The following is a 23,007-nucleotide window of genomic DNA, read 5'->3' on the forward strand; positions in this document are numbered from 1 at the left end:
TACCTGCATACTAGTTTTCTGCGATTCATGCACGAGGACACCCAGATCCCTCGGCACCAAAGCACTCTGAAGTTTCTCTCCATTTAGATAATAATTTGCCTTTCTATTCTTCTGACCAAAATGGATAACCTCACACTTATCCACGTTAAATTCCATCTGCCAAATTTTGGCCCATTCACCTAACCTATCCATATCCATTTGTAACTTTCTTATTTCTTTATTACAACTTACCATGCTACCTATTTTAGTGTCATCTGCAAATTTGGCTATAGTACCTTCTATCCCTGCATCCAAGTCATTGATATGGATTGTAAATAGTTGGGGCCCGAGGACCGAACCCTGTGGCACCCCACCAGTTACATCTTTCCAACCAGAAAAGGACCCATTTATCCCGACTCTCTGTTTTCTGTTGGTTACCCAATCTTCTATCCAAGCTAATAAATTGCCCCTAAACCCATGTGATCTTAGTTAGTTAGTTAGTTAGAGATACAGCACTGAAACAGGTCCTTCGGCCCACCTAGTCTGTGCCGACCATCAACCACCCATTTATACTAATCCTACACTAATCCCATATTTCTACCACATCCCCTATCACCTATCTATACTAGGGGCAATTTATAATGGCCAATTTACCTATCAACCTGCAAGTTTTTGGCTGTGGGAGGAAACCGGAGCACCCGGCGAAAACCCACGCGGTCACAGGGAGAACTTGCAAACTCCGCACAGGCAGTACCCAGAATTGACCCAGGTCGCTGGAGCTGTGAGGCTGCGGGGCTAACCACTGCGCCACTGTGCCGCCCTTGTGTATTAATCTTTTGTGTGGCACCTTATCAAATGCCTTCTGGAAGTCCAGATATACTACATCTACACGATCCTCATTATCCACTTTGCTTGTTACATCTTCAAAGAACTCGAGCAAATTAGTCAAACACGATTTACCCTTCATAAAACCATGCTGATTCTGATGGATTGCGTTTTGACTTTCTAAATGTCCTATTATTACTTCTTTAATAATGGATTCTAACAATTTCCCAACGACAGATGTTAAACTAACTGGTCTAAAGTTTCCTACATTCTGCCTCCCTCCCTTTTTGAATAAGGGCATTCATTATATTAGCTTTTTTCCAATCCACTGGAACCTTTCCTGCATCCAAGGAATTTTGGAATATTATAACCAATGGATCCACTATCTCCGCTGCCACTTCCTTTAAGACACTAGGATGTAGGCCATCAGGCCCTGGGGACTTGTCTGCCTTCAATCCCAGTAGTTTGCTCAGTCCTTTTTTCCCTAGTGATGATGATTATTCTAAGTTCCTCCCTTTCTATAACCTCTGCATTACCTGGTACTATTGGGATGGTACGAGTGTCCTCCACTGTGAAAACTGAGGCAAAATACTGATTTAGTGTCTTCGCCATTTCTGTGTTCCCCTCAAAAAACTCCCCAGACTCATCCTCCAGGGACCAACATTCACTTTAGCTACTCGCTTCCCTTTTATATACTTATAGAAACGTTTGCTATCTGTTTTTAGAATTTGCGCTAGTTTTCTTTCATAATTTACCTTTGCTCTTTTTATTACTTTTTTAGTAACCCTTTCTTGATCTTTAAATGTTTCCCAATCTTCCAGCCTGCCACTGGCCTTTGCAATATGGTATGCCTTAGTTTTTGTCTTTACCTTATCCTTAACTTCCTTGCTTAGCCATGGATATTTTCCCCCCCTCTTAGAATCTTTCTTCCTCTCTGGAATATATGTTAGTTGGGAGGAATTGAATATTTCCTTAAACATCTGCCACTGCTCATCAACTGTCCTACCTTTTATTCTTCCTGCCCAGTCCACTAGGGCCAAATCTGTCCTCATGCCTATGTAATTACCTTTGTTTAACTCCAGAATGCTAGTGTGGGACTCCAGTTTCTCGCCCTCAAACTGAATTTTAAATTCTAGCATGCTATGATCACTCTTCCTGAGAGGATCCTTAACTGTGAGATCATTAATTAATCCCACCTCATTACACAATACCAAATCTAGAATAACCTGCTCCCTGGTTGGTTCCACAACATATTGCTCCAAAACACAATCTCTGATACATTCATTGACCTCTCCTGTGAGTCTACCCTTGCCAATTTGACTAATCCAGTCTATAAGCATATTAAAATCGCCCATGATTATTGCTGTACCTTTCTTACAAGCCCCCAGTATTTCCTGGTTTATACTATGCCCCACTGCGGAACTACTGTTTGGGGACCTATAGATTACTCCCACCAGGGACTTCTTTCCCTTGCTATTTCTTATTCTACCCAGACTGATTCTATGTCTTGATCTCCAGTGCCTATATAAATTCTCATGACAGCACTGATCTCTTCCTTTAGTAACAAAGCTACACAACCTCCTTTTCCTTCCTGCCTATCCTTCCGAAAAACTGAATACCCTTGGATATTCAATTCCCAAGCCTGGTTTCCCTGCAACCACGTCTGAATAATCGCCATTAAATCATACCCATTCATCTCTATTTGCGCTATGAACTCATTTATTTTGTTCCGAATGCTTTGAGCATTCAGATACAAAGCCTTTAAGTTTGTTCCCTTATCAAATTTCCCTACTCTTGTATGATTCCTTGGTGCAATATGACGTTCACAAGTTCTGTCCCTTCCTTTTATTTTCTGGTAACAATCGACCTCATCACTAACCTGCACTCCTACCTTCTCTTTTAACTTTGACTTCATAATTTTCCATGCAACTGAACCCTCCCCCCCCATCCCCCCACCTCTCCCCCACCACTATTTAGTTTAAAGCCCTATCTACAGCCCTAGTTATGCAGTTAGCCAGGGCTCTGGTCCCATCATGATTCAGGTGGAGCCCATCTCATCAGAACAGCTCCCTCCTTCCCCAGTACTGGTGCCAATGTCCCATGAATTCAAACCCATTTCTCCCACACCAATCTTTGAATTCCTGCAGTCCAGGTTCCACTTGTATTGCAGTACTACGACTGTTCTAGCCAAAATCAGGACTTACAACCTTTGTGACTGTGACCTTGTTGCGTTACCATCCTTGACATTCCATTGTGTGACATGTTGACTGGGCTGTCCTCCACCACTGCCAGTTCTCTCCTCTGTTATCCAGCTTTGGGGAGCTGCGCTTGCATGGTATCACTCCGAGCCATCCAAGGCAGTTAGCGCATCACCTGCATTGATTTTTCTTGCTTTCTCTGCACTATTATCTCCGGAGACCCCAAAGATCTATCACCCAGCCCACTTCTTTAATTCCTATGACCATGGCTGCGAGGTTTGCTAGCATCACTTGGGAGGGTTTAAACTAGTGTGGCAGGGGGGTGGGAACCAGAGCAGTAGGACAGCAAGTGAAATAAATGAGGGGGAACGAGTAAATAAGGCCAGTAAGACTAAGAGGAAGAGCAGGCAGGGAGATGTTGCGGAGCACAGCGGGACTGGTGGTCTGAAGTGCATTTGTTTCAATGCGAGAAATATAACAGGTAAGGCAGATGAACTTAGAGCTTGGATTAGTGCTTGGAACTATGATGTTGTTGCTGTTACAGAGACTTGGTTGAGGGAAGGACAGGATTGGCAGCTAAATGTTCCAGGATTTAGAAGCTTCAGGCGGGATAGAGAGGGATGTAAAAGGGATGGGGGAGTTGCATTACTTGTTAAGGAGAATATCACAGCTGTACTGTGGGAGGACACCTTGGAGGGGTCGTGCAGCGAGGCAATATGGGTGGAGCTCAGGAATAGGAAGGGTGCAGTCACGATGTTGGGGGTTTTCTACAGGCCTCCCAACAGACAGCGGGAGGTAGAGGAGCAGATATGTAGACAGATTTTGGAAAGATGTAAAGGTAACAGGGTTGTAGTGGTGGGTGATTTTAACTTCCCCTATATTGACTGGGACTCACTTAGTGCTAGGGGCTTAGATGGGGCAGAATTTGTAAGGAGCATCCAGGAGGGCTTCTTGAAACAATATGTAGATAGTCCAACTAGGGATGGGGCCATACTGGACCTGGTATTGGGGAATGAGCCCGGCCAGGTGGTCGAAGTTTCAGTAGGGGAACATTTCGGGAACAGTGACCATAATTCCATAAGTTTTAAGGTATTTGTGGATAAGGATAAGAGTAGTCCTCGGGTGAAGGTGCTACATTGGGGGAAGGCTAATTATAACAATATTAGGCAGGAACTGAAGAATTTAGATTGGGGGCGGCTGTTTGAGGGTAAAGCAACATCTGACATGTGGGAGTCTTTCAAACGTCAGTTGATTAGAATCCAGGACCAGCATGTTCCTGTGAGGAAGAAGGATAAGTTTGGCAAGTTTCGGGAACCTTGGATAACGTGGGATATTGTGAGCCTAGTCAAAAAGAAAAAGGAAGCATTTGTAAGGGCTGGAAGGCTAGGAACAGACGAATCCCTTGAGGAATATAAAGACAGTAGAAAGGAACTTAAGCGAGGAGTCAGGAGGGCTATAAGGGGTCATGAAAAGTCATTGGCAAACAGGATTAAGGATAATCCCAAGGCTTTTTATACATATATAAAGAGCAAGAGGGTAACTAGGGAAAGGGCTGGCCCGCTCAAGGACAGAGAAGGGAATCTATGTGTGGAACCAGAGGAAATGGGTGAGGTACTAAATGAGTATTTTGCATCAGTATTCACCAAAGAGAAGGACTTGGTGGATGATGAGCCTAGGGAAGGGAGTGTAGATAGTCTCAGTCATCTCATTATCAAAAAGGAGGAGGTGTTGGGTGTCTTGCAAAGCATTAAGGTAGATAAGTCCCCAGGGCCTGATGGGATCTACCCCAGAGTACTAAGGGAGGCAAGGGAAGAAATTGATGGGGCCTTGACAGAAATCTTTGCATCCTCATTGGCTACAGGTGAGGTCCCAGAGGACTGGAGAATAGCCAATGTTGTTCTTTTGTTTCAGAAGGGTGGCAAGGATAATCCAGGAAGTTATAGGGCGGTGAGCCTTACGTCAGTGGTAGGGAAATTATTAGAGAGGATTCTTCGGGACAGGATTTACTCCCATTTGGAAACAAACAAACTTATTAGTGAGAGGCAGCATGGTTTTGTGAAGGGGAGGTTGTGTCTCACTAATTTGATTGAGTTTTTTGAGGAAGTGACGAAGAAGGTTGATGAAGGAAGGGCAGTGGATTTTATCTATATGGACTTCATTAAAGCCTTTGACAAGGTCCCTCATGGCAGACTGATACAAAAGGTGAAGTCACACGGGATCAGAGGTGAGCTGGCAAGATGGATACAGAACTGGCTCTGTCATAGAAGACAGAGGGTAGCAGTGGAAGGGTGCTTTTCTGAATGGAGGGATGTGACTAGTGGTGTTCCGCAGGGATCAGTGCTGGGACCTTTGCTGTTTGTAGTATATATAAATGATTTGGAGGAAAATGTGGCTGGTCTGATTAGTAAGTTTGCGGATGACACAAAGGTTGGTGGAGTTGCGGATAGTGATGAGGATTGTCAGAGGATACAGCAGGATATAGATCGGTTGGAGACTTGGGCAGAGAAATGGCAGATGGAGTTTAATCCGGACAAATGTGAGGTAATGCATTTTGGAAGATCTAATGCAGGTGGGAAGTATACAGTAAATGGCAGAACCCTTAGGAGTATTGACAGGCAGAGAGATCTGGGCGTACAGGTCCACAGGTCACTGAAAGTGGCAACGCAGGTGGATAAGGTAGTCAAGAAGGCATACGGCATGCTTGCCTTCATCGGTCAGGGCACAGAGTATAAAAATTGGCAAGTCATGCTGCAGCTGTACAGAACTTTATTTAGGCCACACTTAGAATATTGCGTGCAATTCTGGTCGCCACACTTCCAGAAGGATGTGGAGACTTTGGAGAGGGTACAGAAGAGGTTTACCAGGATGTTGCCTGGTCTGGAGGGCATTAGCTTTGAGGAGAGGTTGGATAAACTTGGATTGTTTTCACTGGAACGACGGAGGTGGAGGGGCGACATGATAGAGGTTTACAAAGTTATGAGCAGCATGGACAGAGTGGATAGTCAGAAGCTTTTTCCCAGGGTGGAAGAGTCAGTTACTAGGGGACATAGGTTTAAGGTGAGAGGGGCAAAGTTTAGAGGGGATGTGCGAGGCAAGTTCTTTACACAGAGGGTGGTGAGTGCCTGGAACTTGCTGCCGGGGGAGGTGGTGGAAGCAGGTACGATACGGACGTTTAAGAGGCATCTTGACAAATACATGAATAGGATGGGAATAGAGGGATACGGTCCCCGGAAGTGCAGAAGGTTTTAGTTTAGGCAGGCATCAAGATCGGTGCAGGCTTGGAGTACCGAATGGCCTGTTCCTGTGCTGTACTGTTCTTTGTTCTTTGTTCACTACTGTGGACTGCCTAAGTCACGGATGAGTCATAACTTCCTTTGGCTGAACGTTGGAAGTACTGAAGCCATCATTCTTTGTGCTCACTACAAACTTTGCTCCTTTACCAGAGACTGCAAGATAGAAAACAATCTAAGGGATTTGAAGAGTGAGTAATAGTACAGCAGCTTTTTAACTTATAGAAAACTAAAGACCTGGGACTTATTTTAGCTAAACAATGAATTTTGTGGCGAAATTAGCATTTCGTACATTTTAATGGTCTGATTACATGCAAATTTTTTGCACCTGCTGGAATACCAAAATGTTGTTTGTTAAACCAGTTGAAGGGTTATTTTAATAAAAGCAAAATACTGCGGATGCTGGAAATCTGAAATAAAAGCAAGAAATGCTGGAAATATTCAGCAGGTCTGGCAGCATCTGTGGATAGAGAAGCAGAGTTAATGTTTCAGGTCAGTGACTAAGGGTTATTTTGTTACTTGAGAAGTGGGAGAAGAACACTGTTACTGTTGTGATATTGTCCAATCTTCTGTTCAAATAGATTACAAATTTGACTACAATAGAATGACAAGCAATCACCATTTTGATTGCAAAACTATTGTCATGAACACTTTTTGAATAAAAGAGAGAAACATATACCCCTTAATGCTTTTGATTGTCAGTATTAAAGTAAATCATCGAAGAATCGCCGTTCCATCGATATGCGCAGTGAGGTATAGTCAGGGACAGGCTGGCTCCCTTTAAGCGAACAGGATACTTTTGAGATTCTCATGGAAAAGAGGGGCCTATTTTCAACATGGCCAGTCCAGCCTTGGTTAGTCTAGCTGGGTTAGTCGAGGTACACCCTTGAGCACGGAAGACTAAGGTAAGGCAAAGCATATCTGACATGTATTTTTAAGGAGAACTCAGTGCCTTGGATGATTAGTAAAGCAGGAAGCTGGAGTTTCACACGGAATGGCCATGCACAGCATAGGCAATCACAAAGCCTGTTGTGCATCCTTTCAGCCACCAGAACATGGCAATGGAAAATTCAGTCCATAACTCTCAAAATCAGAGAGCTCAATGACACAACAGAACCAAGTAAATTATATCTTCACTTCTGATTAGTTGCTTTTGTCTGATTTCTGATTTGCATTTTGCCCAGGGCCTTTTTGTGTTCTGTGGGTTGATCACTGGTTGTTACTTCTGCTGCTGTCTCTGCTGCTGCTGTAACTGTTGCTTTGGTAAATGCAAACCCAAGTCCCCAGGGGATGAAGAATACGAATACTACGTCTCACCAGAGGACCTGGAAGAACAAATCCGCACGGACATGGAGAATGGTGAGTGCTAAAAGCAAGGTATCTATTCTCCTTCAGGTTGAGCCTTCCACGGTTAGTCCTACGAGGGCTCAATTGACAAACAAGTATAAATATTTGGCCCTGATATTCCTCTTCCTAATGGCTGGGGAATGTTCAGTTCCCCAGTGCAAAAGGAGAAGAAAAAGAGGCAAGGCCCAGGGCACCAGCTATCTACCTGGCTGCCCTGAAATATCGAGGGCTTCCCCTGGGAGCACAGGCACAGCGCCTATGCCTACTACTGATGCAGGCAATTTAAATGCACGGATATGAACAGAGAGAGCCCAAACAGCACCTCCTGTTGCATTTTCCACTGGAAGTAGATGATGATCACCCAATTTGAGGGGAGTCCGGAGAAGCTGCCACTGGCCCAAGGGTCTGAGTGGAGCACGCCGCAAAGGCAAGAAAGCCTAAAAAGGTATGCGGGCTTTTCTTTCCACTGAGATTCATCTGATCCTTGTGGCTGGAGCCTTTCTGCCTACGTCTAGAAAACCCTTATGTAGTTTTTACAGACGCATTCATGATCCTTTGTATGTAAACACAGTTCTAAGGGCCACCAATAGTCCTTTCCTCTCATTCAGCAATAACAAGCCAGACTGTGTTACTTTTTAGATTACAGGCCTCATCTAATCTAAATTCATTACAATTAAGTCCCAGTGGGATTGTAAAATAAATTGGGTTCTTGTGAACTAACAGTTGAATAGTCTGCTGACACTTGAGGAACCCCAGACATGCAAATATCCACATCCCTGGGGTTTTGGATGGGGTCACAGGCTGGGCAAGGGTAGATGATGGGCTCTGCTCCAGTACACTTACAGCAGAGAAGTGGGCCTTCAGGAATTTCTGGACCTATGTATTAGTTGGTGCAATAGTGAGTATGCTGTCCTTCCATCTCTGGGACTGGTCTAGAATCCAATCCAAGACAGAGGCGATGAATACTCCATCTTTTGGTTTTATGGGCCAGCTGTGAAATTAGTTTGTGCAATTTCAGGCCAACTCCCAGTAGATTTTTTCTAATCATTTACAGGATGTGGGCATCACTGACAAGACCAGCATTTATTGCCCATCCCTAATTGCTCTTGAGTGGGTGGTGGTCCAATAACATAACCACTATGTCACTGTTCCTGTAATGGTTCCTGATGTGGATCCAAAACACAAAGCTGAGACTAATTAGTATTAACATTTTCAACCATGCTCAAAAAAACCCCATACGATAGCTGCTGTGAGAAATGTTATGCTGCTGCATTAGAGTGTACTCTTCTGTGGTAGGGGTTAAAGCTCATTTTTGGATAGAATGAAGGGTCATTTATTCTGCCTCTATCTTTACTATAGCTGATCTGTGAATGTTTGTTGCTGACATCATAGCTTAGAAATTTGTTTGTGCCCGAAAAGACGGGGTACGTGGAACAATCCATGTGCCTGAATGGATAGGCCCGAAGCACAACTAATATTGAGTCTCACGCCTCATCATCAGCAAACTGGTGAGCTGCAAACCTCAGGCAGCTTGCCAGAGAAGAGGCCTTAAATTGAACCACTGCAAAGTTGGCAGCAGCCTGTGGGTGAGATCTTAAAGGGGGGAGACCAGGAGAGGGTGAGTAGTGGTGGCCAGGTTTGGGAAGGGTGAGTAATAGTGCAGTGATGTTTGGTATCGAGAAGGGTAGTAACAGGAATTAGAAAGGGAACGCATGCATGAGGTCATGATCAGAGTTGGTGGGGGGAATGGTGGTTGATAGTGGCCCGCGTGTAGTCGTTTTGTCAAAGGCTGCAGAAAGGTGAACTGAGCTCCCCCGATATTGGTGTAAGCAATAAAAAGGGGTCCATACCAGAAATGGCCTTGGTCCCCTATTTGAACTTCCAAAGACCTAATGTCTTTCAGGTGAGAGCTCTGGATGTTAATCTGTTAATTGTTTATCAATTGTTTGATCATATGCAGGTAGAGGGTGTTAATTGGGGTCTTACTTGAGCACTGATAAGCAGACACTTACTGATGTTGTTGAAGGGTTTTGAGTGAGGAGCTATATGCTTGTTATCCTTTTACACTGTACAATAGATATGAAACTGAGTAAAAATAGGCTCCAGCATTATCCATCCATAACAAGCTTTCTGGAGTTTAACATGATAGTACAGGATGCTTGCCTAAAGCTGAAGGTTGAAAACTAGGAATTTTTTTTACATAGAGAACTAAAATCGCACGGGCTATTGTGGAAAATATGGCAGAAAGCAAGTGTAAATTGTCAGGGTATGATTACCCTCTGATGTTGTCTGATTCTGAACCATATGACCAGTGGAAGAATGAAGTGGACGTGTGGGTTACATTTCTACCAAAGAGGAAACAAGGTATGGCCTTGGCGTTGTCACTTCCTACCAAAAGTAAAATCAGAAGTAAAGTGTTTTGTGAACTGGATGCTCGTCAGTTGGAAACTGATGAAGGGTTGGATCTTCCGTTAGAATTCTTGGATGAAATGTACAGGAAAGATGACCTATTGAATGTGTATGAGGCATGGTCAGACTTTGATAGATTTCGGAAAACAGATGGTTGTTCACTGGAGGAATTGATCCTGGACTTTAACAGACTGTACAGAAGATTGAGGAAATTCAATTTGGAGATCCCTGGTTCAGTGCTAGCATTTAAATTGTTAGATTGTGGTAGCGTGTCGCATATGGACAGGCCCCTGGTTCTAACTGGGGTTCGGTTCCTGGACAAAGACTCCTTGTTGGATCAAATGTCTGCTGCCTTAAAGAAATTCCTGAGGACAGAGTCATTTCCTGCAGCCCTTAGAGAGCAAACGGAGCATTCTGTGGTGACACAAAGAATGGAGGACTGAATGATTACTAGATTTTAAAATGGTCCGGATACTGGAATAAGTACAATGGAAGAGTTAAAGACAGGAGGAATGAGGATGAAAGCACCTTTAGCAGGTCTGACTTTTACAGTGGAAGGCAGAATTGGAACAGCAATCATAGTTAATAGGTCATAGAGTTATACAGCACAGAAACAGGCCCTTTGGCCCATCATGTCTGTGCCGGCCATCAAGCACCTAACTATTCTAATCCCATTTTCCAGCACTTGGCCCATAGCCCTTGTATGCTGGCGTTTCAAGGTGCTCATCTAAATACTTCTTAAATGTTGAGAGGGATCCTGCCTCTGCCACCTCTTCAGGCACTGCGTTCCAGATTGCAACCCCCCCCCCAAGTGAATTTTTTTCCCCTCAAATCCCCTTTAAACCTTCTGCCCCTTACCTTAAATCTATGCCCCCTGGTTATTGACCCCTCCGCGAAGGGAAAAAGTTTCTTCCTATCTAACCTATCAATGCCCCTTATAATTTTGTATACCTCAATCATGTCTCCCCTCAGCCTTCTCTGCTCTAAGGAAAACAACCCCAGCCTATCCAGTTTCTCTTCATAGCGGAAATGCTCCAGCCCAGGCATCATCCTGGTGAATCTCCTCTGCACCCTCTCCAGGGCAATCACATCCTTCCAATAGTGTGGTGACCAGAACTGTACACAGTACTCCAACTGTGGCCTAACTAGTGTTTAGTTTAATTTAGTTTAGTTTAGAGATACAGCACTGAAACAGGCCCTTTGGCCCACCAAGTCTGTGCTGACCAGCAACCACCCACTTATACTAATCCTACACTAATTCCATATACCTACCACATCCCCACCTGTCCCTATATTATACAGCTCCATCATAACTTCCCTGCTCTTATATTCTGTGCCTCGGCTAATAAAGGCAAGTATCCCATATGCCTTCCTAACCACCTTATCTACCTGTGCTGCTGCCTTCAGTGATCTATGGACAAGCACTGCAAGGTCCCTCTGACCCTCTGTACTTCCTAGAGTCCTACCATCCATTGTATATTCCCTTGCCTTGTTAGTCCTCCCAAAATGCATCACCTCACACTTCTCAGGATTAAATTCCATTTGCCACTGCTCCGCCCATCTTACCAGTCCATCTATATCGTCCTGTAATCTAAGGCTTTCCTCCTCACTATTTACGACACCACCAATTTTCGTGTCATCTGCGAACTTACTGATCATACCTCCTATATTCACGTCTAAATCATTAATGTACACTACAAACAGCAAAGGTCCCAGCACCGATCACTGTGGTACACCACTGGTCATAGGCTTCCAATCGCAAAAACAACCCTCAATCATTACCCTCTGCCTCCTGCCACTAAGCCAATTTTGGATCCAATTTGCCAAGTTGCCCTGTATCCCTTGGGCTCTTACCTTTTTAACCAATCTCCCATGCAGGACCTGATCAACAGCCTTACTGAAGTCCATGTAGACTACATCAACTGCTTTACCCTCATCTACACATCTAGTCACCACCTCGAAAAATTCAATCAAGTTAGTTAGAAACAATCTCTCCCTGACAAAGCCATGCTGACTATCCCTGATTTTGCTTTTATAGCCCTGATTAATCCCTGCCTCTCCAAGTGGAGATTAATCCTGTCCCTCAGAATTTTTTCCGATAGTTTCCCAACCACTGATGTTAGACTCATCGGCCTGTAATTACCTGGTTTATCCTTGCTACCCTTCTTGAATAATGGTACCACATTCACTGTCCTCCAGTCCTCTGGTACCTCTCCTGTGGCCAGAGAGGATTTGAAAATTTGTGTCAGAGCCCCTGCTATCTCCTCCCTTGTCTCACATAACAGGCTGGGATACATCTCATCTGGGCCTGGGGATTTATCCACTTTTAAGCCCAATAAAACAGCTCATACTTCCTCCCTTTCAATGCTAATATGTTCAAGTATATCACAATCCCCCTCCCTGATCTCTCCACCTACATCGTTCTTCTCCATAGTGAACACAGCTGAAAAGCAATCATTTAAAACCTCACCTATGTCCTCCGGTTCCACACACAGATTGCTACTTTGGTCCCTAATGGGCACTACTCTTTCCCTGGTTATCCTCTTGCCCTTAATATACTTATAAAATGCCTTAGGATTTTCCTTTATCTTGCCCGCCAGTGTTTTTTCATGTCCCCTCTTTGCTTTCCTAATTACTTTTTTAAGTACCCACCTACACTTTCTATACTCTTATAAACATAGAAACATAGAAAATAGGAGCAGGAGTAGACCATTCGGCCCTTCATTCATTATGATCATGGCTGATCATCCAACCGAGTAACCTGTTCCCGCTTTCCCCCCATATCCTTTGATCCCTTTCGCCCCAAGAGCTATATCTAACTCATTTTTGAAAACATACAATGTTTTGGCCTCAACTGCTTTTTGTGGTAGCGAATTCCACAGGCTCACCACTCTCTGGGTGATGTAATTTCTCCTCATCTCAGTCCTGAAAGGTTTACCCCATATCCTGAGACTATGACCCCTGGTTCTGGACTCCCCCACCATCAGGAACATTCTTCCTGCATCTACCCTGTCAAGTCCTGTTAGAATTTTATAGGTTTCAATGAGATCCCCCCTCATTCTTCTGAACTCCAGCAAATGTAATCCTAACCGACTCAATCTCTCCTCAGTCTGGTAAACCTTTGCTGCACTCCCTCTATAGCAAGAACATCCTTCCTCAGATAAGGAGACCAAAACAGCACACAATATTCCAGGTGTGGCCTCACCAGGGCCCTGTATAATTGCAGCAAGAAATCTCTGCTCCTGTACTCGAATCCTCTCGCTATGAAGGCCAACATACCATTTGCCTTTTTTACCGCCTGTTGCACCTGCATGCTTACCTTCAGCGACTGGTGTACGAGAACACCCAGGTCTCGTTGCATATTCCCCTCTCTCAGTTTATAGCCGTTCAGATAATAATCTGCCTTCCTGTTTTTGCTACCAAAGTGGATAAACTCACAATTATCCACATTATACTGGATCTGCCATGCATTAGCCCACTCACTCAACTTGTCCAAATCCCCCTGAAGCCTCTCTGCATCCTCCTCACAACTCACCCTACCACCCAGTTTTGTGTCATCTGCAAATTTGGAGATATTACATTTAGTTCCCTCATCTAAATCATTTATATATTGCGAACAGCTAGGGTCCTAGCACCAATCCCTGCAGTACCCCACTCGTCACTGCCTGCCATTCGGAAAAAGACCCGTTTATTCTTACTCTTTGTTTCCTGTCTGCCAACCAATTTTCTATCCATCGCAATACACTACCCCCAATCCATGCGCTTTAATTTTACACGCTAATCTCTTATGTGGGACTTTGTCGAAAGCCTTCTGAAAGTCCAAATAAACCACATCCACTGGCTCCCCCTCATCAACTCTACTAGTTATATCCTCGAAGAATTCCAGTAGATTTGTCAAGCATGATTTCCTTTCGTAAATCCATGCTGACTCTGCCCGATTCTACCCTGTTCTCAAGTGCTCTGCTATAAAATCTTTGATAATGGACTCTAGAATTTTCCCCACTACCGACGTCAGGCTGACTGGTCTATAATTCCCTGTTTTCTGTCTACCTTCCTTTTTAAATAGTGGGGTACATTAGCTACGCTCCAATCTGTAGGAACTGTTCCAGAGTCTATAGAATCTTGGAAGATGACTACCAATGCATCCACTATTTCTAGGGCCACTTCCTTACGTACTCTGGGATGTAGATTATCAGGCCCTGGGGATTTATCGGCCTTCAATCCCATTAATTTCCCCAACAGCATTTCTATACTAATACTGATTTCCTTCAGTTCCTCCCTCTCACTAAACCCTGTGTTCCCCAACATTTCTAGTATGATATTTGTGTCCTCCTTTATGAAGACAGAACCAAAGTATGCATTTAGTTGGTCAGCTATTTCTTTGTTCCCTATAATAAATTCCCCTGTTTCTGACTGTAAGGGACCTAGATTTGTCTTCACCAATCTTTTTCTCTTCACATACCTCTCACGCCTCCACTGTTTTCAGCACTCTGAATCTGCCATAAGCCTCCTTTTTTTTCCTGATACAACCCTCTATATCCCTTGACTTCCAGGGTTCCCTGGACTTATTGGTCCTTCCATTCACCTTAACGGGTACATGTTGGCTCTGAATTCTCACTATTTCCTCTTCGTATGACTCCCACTGGTCTGATGTAGACTTTCCTACAAGTAGCTGCTCCTAGTCCACTTTGGCCAGATCCTGTTTTTCATATTGAAATCGGCCTTCCCCCAAATCAGTACCTTTATTTCTGGTCCATCTTTGTCCTTTTCCATAACTACCTTAAATCTTACAGACTTATGGTCACTGTCCCCGAAATGCTCCCCCACTGACACCTACCACTTTGTCCTGCTTCATTCCCTAGGATTAGATCCAGTACTGCCCGTTCTCTTGTAGGACTTTCGACATACTGGCTCAAAAAGCTCTCCTGTATGCATTTTAAGAATTCTGCCCCCTTTAAGCCTTTTGCACTAAGACTATCCCAGTTGATATTGGGGAAGTTGAAATCCCCTACTATTATTACCCTATTATTTCTATACCTCTCTGAGATTTGCCTACATATTTGCTCCTTTATCTCTCCCTGACTGTTTGGAGGCCTGTAGTGCACTCCCAGCCGAGTGATTGGCTGCTTTTTGTTTTTAAGTTCTACCCATATGGCCTCATTTGAGGAACCTTCTGAGAAATCCTCCCTCCTTACTTCAGTAATTGACTCCTTGATCAAAAGTGCAATGCCACCTCCTCTTTTACCCCCTCCCCTGTCACGCCTGTAGATTCTATACCCTGGAATATTGAGGTACTTCAGATGTGACTCATGGTGCAATGAAGTGCCCTAAAAGTCCTCACAATAACACACAATGCAGAGAATTCCGAGGCCGAGGAGGAAGATACTGATGAATCTGAATGAATTGTACTAATCACAAGGAGTTTTAGTCCTGTGATGAATGTGTTGCGGATTCGTTCAACTGTGTTGTATTGGATAGTGCTTGCATGTCGACAGTATGTGGAACTAATTGGTTACAATGTGATCAGGATTCACTTAGTTGTGAGGATCGACTCAAGGTTAAGGAGTATAAATTTACTACCAGCTTTATGTTTGATGGTGACAACACATTGAAATCACTGAAGAGAGTAGTAATTCCATATAAAATAGCTGGGTTAAACCACGTTATTAGTACTGATATAGTCCTGAGTGAGATAACTTTACTGTTGAGTAAGCCTTCAATGAAAAAGGCACAAATGAAACTTGCAATGGAACATGATAAGGCAATTGTTTTTGGAAAGTCAGTGAATTTGCAGTTTACCCAGTCGGGGCATTAAAGTATAACCTTAACAAAACCTGATGTTTCTAGTCAGAGTGTTAGAACAGTTTTAATGGCATCAGGTGTCAAGAATCAGAGAGATAAAACGCAAAATGTCTTAAAGTTACACAGGCAATTTGTTCACCATTCTTGTCAGAAATTAAAAACCCTGCTAAAGGATGCAGGTGTGATTGATGAAGAGTAGGCGAGGATAATAGAAGAGATTAGAAAATTCTGAAATCTGTAAAAAGTATCAGAGGACACCATCATGTCCTATTGTCAGCCTTCCATTGGCATATGACTTTAACGAGGTAGTTGCCATGGATGTAAAGGTGTTGGACAAAGACAAGAGTATTTGCATTCGACATTTTGTAGACCTAGCAACTGGATTCACTCTTTCTACACTAATAAATAGCAGAGACAAAAGGGTGATGATAGACAAAATTATGGAGAAATGGATAGGGACTGGGCTTGGGGCACCAGCTAGGGTTTTGACTGATGATGGAGGGGAATTTGCCAATGACCAGTTCAGACATGTGTGAAAGCATAAACATTATGGTTATGAATACTTGTGAAAGTAATTTGTGAAAGGAATCACGCAGTGGTGGATGAAATGTTGCATAAAATCTTAGCTGACCAGCCAAACTGCAAGTTGACAACTGCCCTGGCATGGGCAGTTCATGCAAAGAATTCGCTTCAGGTGGTTGGAGGATATAATCCCTATCAATTGGTCTATGGGCAGAATTCCAAATTGCCTTCTGTGCTCTGTGACAGTCCTCCTGCTCGAAAAGGTGCTACAATTAGTTCCATTTTTTTCTGCACATCTGAAAGCTAGACATGCAGGGAGATGGGCTTTCATCAAGGCTGAGGTCTTTGAGAAAATTCGGAGAACTCTGAGGCATTGTATAAGGCCATCTGAAGCAGAATTTAATTCAGGAGTTTTGGTGTATTATAAAAGAGAGGGTCATAGGGAATGGAAGGGCCCTGGTATGTTTGCGATGGTAAGACAGCAGTTATTAGAATTAGAATTAGAATATTACAGCGCAGTACAGGCCCTTCGGCCCTCGATGTTGCGCCGATCATCTGACCGACACTATTCCATTTACATCCATATGTCTATCCAATGACCACTTAAATGCCCTTAAAGTTGGCGAGTCTACTACTGTTGCAGGCAGGGCGTTCCACGCCCCTACTACTCTCTGCGTAAAGAAACTACCTCTGACATCTGTCCTATATCTTTCACCCCTCAACTTAAAGCTATGTCCCCTCGTGTTTGCCATCCTCATCCGAGGAAAAAGACTCTCACTATCCACCCTATCTAACCCTCTGATTATCTTGTATGTCTCTATTAAGTCACCTCTCCTCCTCCTTCTCTCTAACGAAAACAACCCCAAGTCCCTCAGCCTTTCCTCGTAAGACCTTCCTTCCATACCAGGCAACATCCTAGTAAATCTCCTCTGCACCCTTTCCAAAGCTTCCACATCCTTCCTATAATGCGGTGACCAGAACTGCACGCAATACTCAAGGTGCGGCCTCACCAGAGTTTTGTACAGCTGCATCATGACCTCGTGGCTCCGAAACTCGATCCCCCTACTAATAAAAGCTAACACACCGTATGCCTTCTTAACAGCCCTATTAACCTGGGTAGCAACTTTCAGGGATTTATGTACCTGGATACCAAGATCTCTCTGCTCATCTACACTACCAAGAATCTTCCCATTAGCCCAGTACTCTGCATTGCTGTTACTCCTTCCAAAGTGAATCACCTCACACTTCTCCGCATTAAACTCCATTTACCATCTCCCAGCCCAGCTCTGCAGCCTATCTATGTCCCTCTGTACCCTACAACACCCTTCGACACTATCCACAACTCCACCGACCTTAGTGTCATCCGCAAATTTACTAACCCACCCTTCGACACCCTCATCCAGGTCGTTTATAAAAATGACAAACAGCAGTGGCCCCAAAACAGAACCTTGCGGTACACCACTAGTAACTAAACTCCAGGATGAACATTTGCCATCAACCACCACCCTCTGTCTTCTTTCAGCGAGCCAATTTCTGATCCAAAGCTCTAAATCACCTTCAACCCCATACTTCCGTATTTTCTGCAATAGCCTACCGTGGGGAACCTTATCAAACGCCTTACTGAAATCCATATACACCACATCCACGGCTTTACCCTCATCCACCTGTTTGGTCACCTTCTCGAAAAACTCAATAAGGTTTGTGAGGCACGACCTACCTTTCACAAAACCGTGCTGACTATCGCAAATGAACTTATTCTTTTCAAGATGATTATAAATCCTGTCTCTTATAACCTTTTCCAACATTTTACCCACAACCGAAGTAAGGCTCACAGGTCTATAATTACCAGGGCTGTCTCTACTCCCCTTCTTGAACAAGGGGACAACATTTGCTATCCTCCAGTCCTCCGGCACTACTCCTGTCGACAATGACGACATAAAGATCAACAACAACGGCTCTGCAATCTCCTCCCTGGCTTCCCAGAGAATCCTAGGATAAATCCCATCTGGCCCAGGGGACTTATCTATTTTCACTCTTTCCAAAATTGCTAACACCTCCTCCTTGTGAATCTCAATCCCATCTAGCCTAGTAGGCTGTATCTCAGTAATCTCCTCGGCAACATTTTCTTTTTCTACTGTAAATACTGACGAAAAATATTCATTTAACGCTTCCCCTATCTCCTCTGATTCCGCACACAACTTCCCACTACTATCCTTGATTGGCCCTGTTCTAACTCTTATCATTCGTTTATTCCTGATATACCTATAGAAAGCCTTAGGGTTTTCTTTGATCCTATCCGCCAATGACTTCTCGTGTCCTCTCCTTGCTCTTCTTAGCCCTCCCTTTAGATCCTTCCTGGCTAGCTTGTAACTCTCAAGCGCCCTAACTGAGCCTTCACGTCTCATCCTAACATAAGCCGCCCTCTTCCTCTTGACAAGCGCTTCAACTTCTTGAGTAAACCACAGCTCCCTCGCTCGACAACTTCCTCCCTGCCTGACAGGTACATACTTATCAAGGACACGCATTAGCTGCTCCTTGAATAAGCTCCACATTTCGTTTGTGCCCATCCCCTGCAGTTTCCTTCCCCATCCTACACATCCTAAATCTTGCCTAATCGCGTCATAATTTCCTTTCCCCCAGCTATAATTCTTGCCCTGCGGTATATACCTGTCCCTGCCCATCGCTAAGGTAAACCTAACCGAATTGTGATCACTATCGCCAAAGTGCTCACCTACATCTAAATCGAACACCTGGCCGGGTTCATTACCCAGTACCAAATCCAATGTGGCATCGCCCCTGGTTGGCCTGTCCACATACTGTGTCAGAAAACCCTCCTGCACACACTGGACAAAAACAGACCCATCTAAAGTACTCGAACTATAGTATTTCCAGTCAATATTTGGAAAGTTAAAGTCCCCCATAACCACTACCCTGTTACTCTCGCTCCTGTCGAGAATCATCTTCGCTATCCTTTCCTCTACATCTCTGGAACTATTCGGAGGTCTATAGAAAACTCCTAACAGGGTGACCTCTCCTCTCCTGTTTCTAACCTCGGCCCATACTACCTCAGTAGACGAGTCCTCAAACGTCCTTTCTGCCGCTGTAATACTTTCCTTGATTAACAATGCCACACCCCCCCCTCTTTTACCCTCTTCTCTGTTCTTACTGAAACATCTAAATCCCGGAACCTGCAACATCCATTCCTGCCCCTGCTCTACCCAGGTCTCTGAAATGGCCACAACATCAGGATCCCAGGTACCAACCCATGCTGCAAGCTCACCCACCTTATTCCGGATGCTCCTGGCATTGAAGTAGACACACTTTAAACCAAGTTCTTGCTTGCCAGTGCCCTCTTGCGTCCCTGTAACCTTATCCCCTACCTCACTACTCTCAACAGCCTGTACACTGGAACTACAATTTAGGTTCCCATTCCCCTGCTGATTTAGTTTAAACCCCCCCCGAAGAGCACTAACAAATCTCCCCCCCAGGATATTGGTACCCCTCTGGTTCAGGTGAAGACCATCCTGTTTGTAGAGGTCCCACCTACCCCAGAAAGAGCCCCAATTATCCAGGAAACCAAAACCCTCCCTCCTACACCATCCCTGCAGCCACGTGTTCAACTCCTCTCTCTCCCTATTCCTCTCTTCGCTAGCACGTGGCACAGGCAACAACCCAGAGATAACAACTCTGGTTGTTCTCGCTCTAAGCTTCCACCCTAGCTCCCTGAATTTCTGCCTTAAATCCCCATCTCTCTTCATACCTATGTCGTTGGTGCCTATGTGGACCACGACTTGGGGGTGCTCCCCCTCCCCCTTAAGGATCCCAAAACACGATCGGAGACATCACGCACCCTGGCACCTGGGAGGCAACACACCAACCGTGAGTCTCTCTCGTTCCCACAGAACCTCCTATCTGTTCCCCTAACTATGGAGTCCCCAATGACTAATGCTCTGCTCCTCTTCCCCTTTCCCTTCTGAGCAACAGGGACAGACTCTGTGCCAGAGACCTGCACCCCATTGCTTACCCCTGGTAAGTCGTCCCCCCCAACAGTATCCAAAACAGTATACCTGTTGTTGAGGGAAACGGCCACAGGGGATCCCTGCACTGCCTGCTGGTTCCCTTTCCTTCCCCTGACGGTAACCCATCTACCTACTTCTTTTACCTGAGGTGTGACTGCCTCCCTATAACTCCTGTCAATAATCCCCTCCGCCTCCCGAATGATCCGAAGTTCATCCAGCTCCAGCTCCAGTTCCCTAACGCGGTCTGCGAGGAGCTGGAGTTGGGTGCACTTCCCGCAGATGCAGTCAGCAGGGACACTCTTGGCGACCCCTACCTCCCACATTCTGCAGGAGGAACATACAACTGCCTTTACCTCCATTCCCACTATTCTAGATTCCCAATAAATCTTATCAACACACCAGAGTCCTTTTTTTTTAGTTAGAGGAGGAGGGTGGGTGGGAGACACTACACGTGTAGTGTCTCGGGTACAAACATGGAAACCAAATTGTTAAGTAACGATTAATCAGGGTTGATTACAAATTTGCAGGATCTGAGCAGTTGGTAGAGGGAAACGAGGCACCTTGTACCCCAATGCGCTTGTGTTTTGTGATGAAGGTCCTGAGGAACAGAATAAGGTAGAACAAGCGTTGGATAGTAATGTGAGCGATCATGACGCTCAAGAAAGAGCTATTGCATCCAAAGGACAATTGCCCCAAATAGGTACTCGGGTGACATATATTCCAGAGGGGTCTAATAGCTGGAGGGATGCAACAATTGTGGATTGTGGTACGTGCAGGAAAATCTACTGGCAAATTTAAATATTGGTTAAATGTTCAAGATGAGGGCCAAGAAACAAGGTCTATGGACTGGCAGAATGCGGTGAAAGAGTGGAGGGTAAGAAAGCACAGTGCAAGTTCTAATAGTGGGTCTGGAAGTGACTCTTGCATAAGGAAGCGATCACGTACTGGACACAGGGCCTCCGATAATGTGCGAGGAAGATCTTCCAGCAGTAGTCCCGAAAGACATCAAAGTGCGAACAGAGGCCATAGTTTGAATAGATTCCACAATGAAATGAAGGCTAGAGAGCAGTCTCGGAATAGAACTAGAAGCGGGAGTCCTCATGACCATGAAGTTTTAGAGGCTGCCGATAAACGCATGGATAAACTAAGAGAAGCAAAACATAAAGAATTCTGATGAAAGGTCACTCATCTGAAACGTTAACTCTGCTTCTCTCTCCAAAGATGCTGCCAGACCTGCTGAGTATTTCCAGCATGTCTTGTTTTTGGTTTATATATTATATAAAGAATTAGAGAGTTGGAGCTTGGAGTTTATTCTGAGGTACTTGATAAGGGACAGCCAGCCTTGTCACATAAATGGATTTGTACTGAAAAAGTCCTTCCCGATGGAACTTTTAAGGCTAAAGCGAGGCTAGTTGTGAGGGGTTTTGAAAAGTGTCTGGGTGATACCGATGTTGGAGTGAAATCTCCCATAATTGGAAAAGTAATCTTGAAAATCCTTTTAGCTCTTTTGGCCATCGTGTTGGGTGGCACTATCACCGTGCTAAATGGGATAGATTTCGAACAGATCTAGCAATGCAAAACTGGGCATCCATGAGGCGCTGTGGGCCATCAGCAGCAGCAGAATTGTACTCAACCACAATCTGTAACCTCATGGCCTGGCATATCCCCCACTCTACCATTACCATCACGCCAGGAGACTAACCCTGGTCCAATGAAGAGTGCCGGAGAGCATGCCAGGAGCAGCACCAGGCATACCTCAAAATGAGATGTCAACCTGGTGAAGCTACAACAGAGGACTACTTGCGTGCCAAACTGCATAAGCAGTATGCGATAGACAGAGCTGAGCGATCCCACAACTAACGGATCAGATCTAAGCTCTGCAGTCCTGCCATATCCAGCCGTGAATGGTGGTGGACAATTAAACTAACTGGAGAAAGTGGCTCCACAAATATCGCCATCCTCAATGACGGGGGAGCCCAGCACATCAGTGCGAAAGATAAGGCTGAAGCATTTGTAACACTCTTTAGCCTGAAGTGCCAAGTTGATGATCCATCTCTGCCTCCCCCTGAAGTCCCCAGCATCGCAGATGCCAGACTTGAGCCAATTTGATTGGCTCAATTTGATCAGGGCAGCGCAGTGGCGCAGTGGTTAGCACCACAGCCTCACAGCTCCAGCGACCCGGGTTCAATTCTGGGTACTGCCTGTGTGGAGTTTGCAAGTTCTCCCTGTGTCTGCGTGGGTTTCCTCCGGGTGCTCCGGTTTCCTCCCACAGCCAAAAGACTTGCAGGTTGATAGGTAAATTGGCCATTATAAATTTCCCTTAGTATAGGTAGGTGGTAGGGGAATATAGGGACAGGTGAGGATGTGGTAGGAATATGGGATTAGTGTAGGATTAGTATAAATGGGTGGTTAATGGTCAGCACAGACTCGGTGGGCCGAAGGGCCTGTTTCAGTGCTGTATCTCTAAATGATTCACTCCGCGTGATATCAAGAAATGACTGAAGGCACTGGAAACTGCAAAGGCTATGGGCCCTGACAATATTCCGGCAATAGTACTGAAGACCTGTGCTCCAGAACTCGCCGCACGCCTAGCCAAGCTGTTCCAGTACAGCTACA

General features: G+C 44.8%; 1 protein-coding gene across 1 annotated transcript in view; it reads left to right on the plus strand.

Moving 5' to 3' along the window:
• Positions 1-23,007, plus strand: part of dnajc5b (DnaJ (Hsp40) homolog, subfamily C, member 5 beta) — a 51,881-nt gene that overhangs the window by 22,423 nt on the left and 6,451 nt on the right. The window contains exon 3 of the mRNA XM_068030907.1: positions 7,477-7,651. Coding sequence (XP_067887008.1) covers positions 7,477-7,651 — 175 coding nt within the window. The remainder of the gene's footprint in view (positions 1-7,476; positions 7,652-23,007) is intronic.

The sequence above is a fragment of the Heterodontus francisci genome, chromosome 5 (assembly GCF_036365525.1).
Source record: "Heterodontus francisci isolate sHetFra1 chromosome 5, sHetFra1.hap1, whole genome shotgun sequence".
NCBI classification, from domain to species: domain Eukaryota; kingdom Metazoa; phylum Chordata; class Chondrichthyes; order Heterodontiformes; family Heterodontidae; genus Heterodontus; species Heterodontus francisci.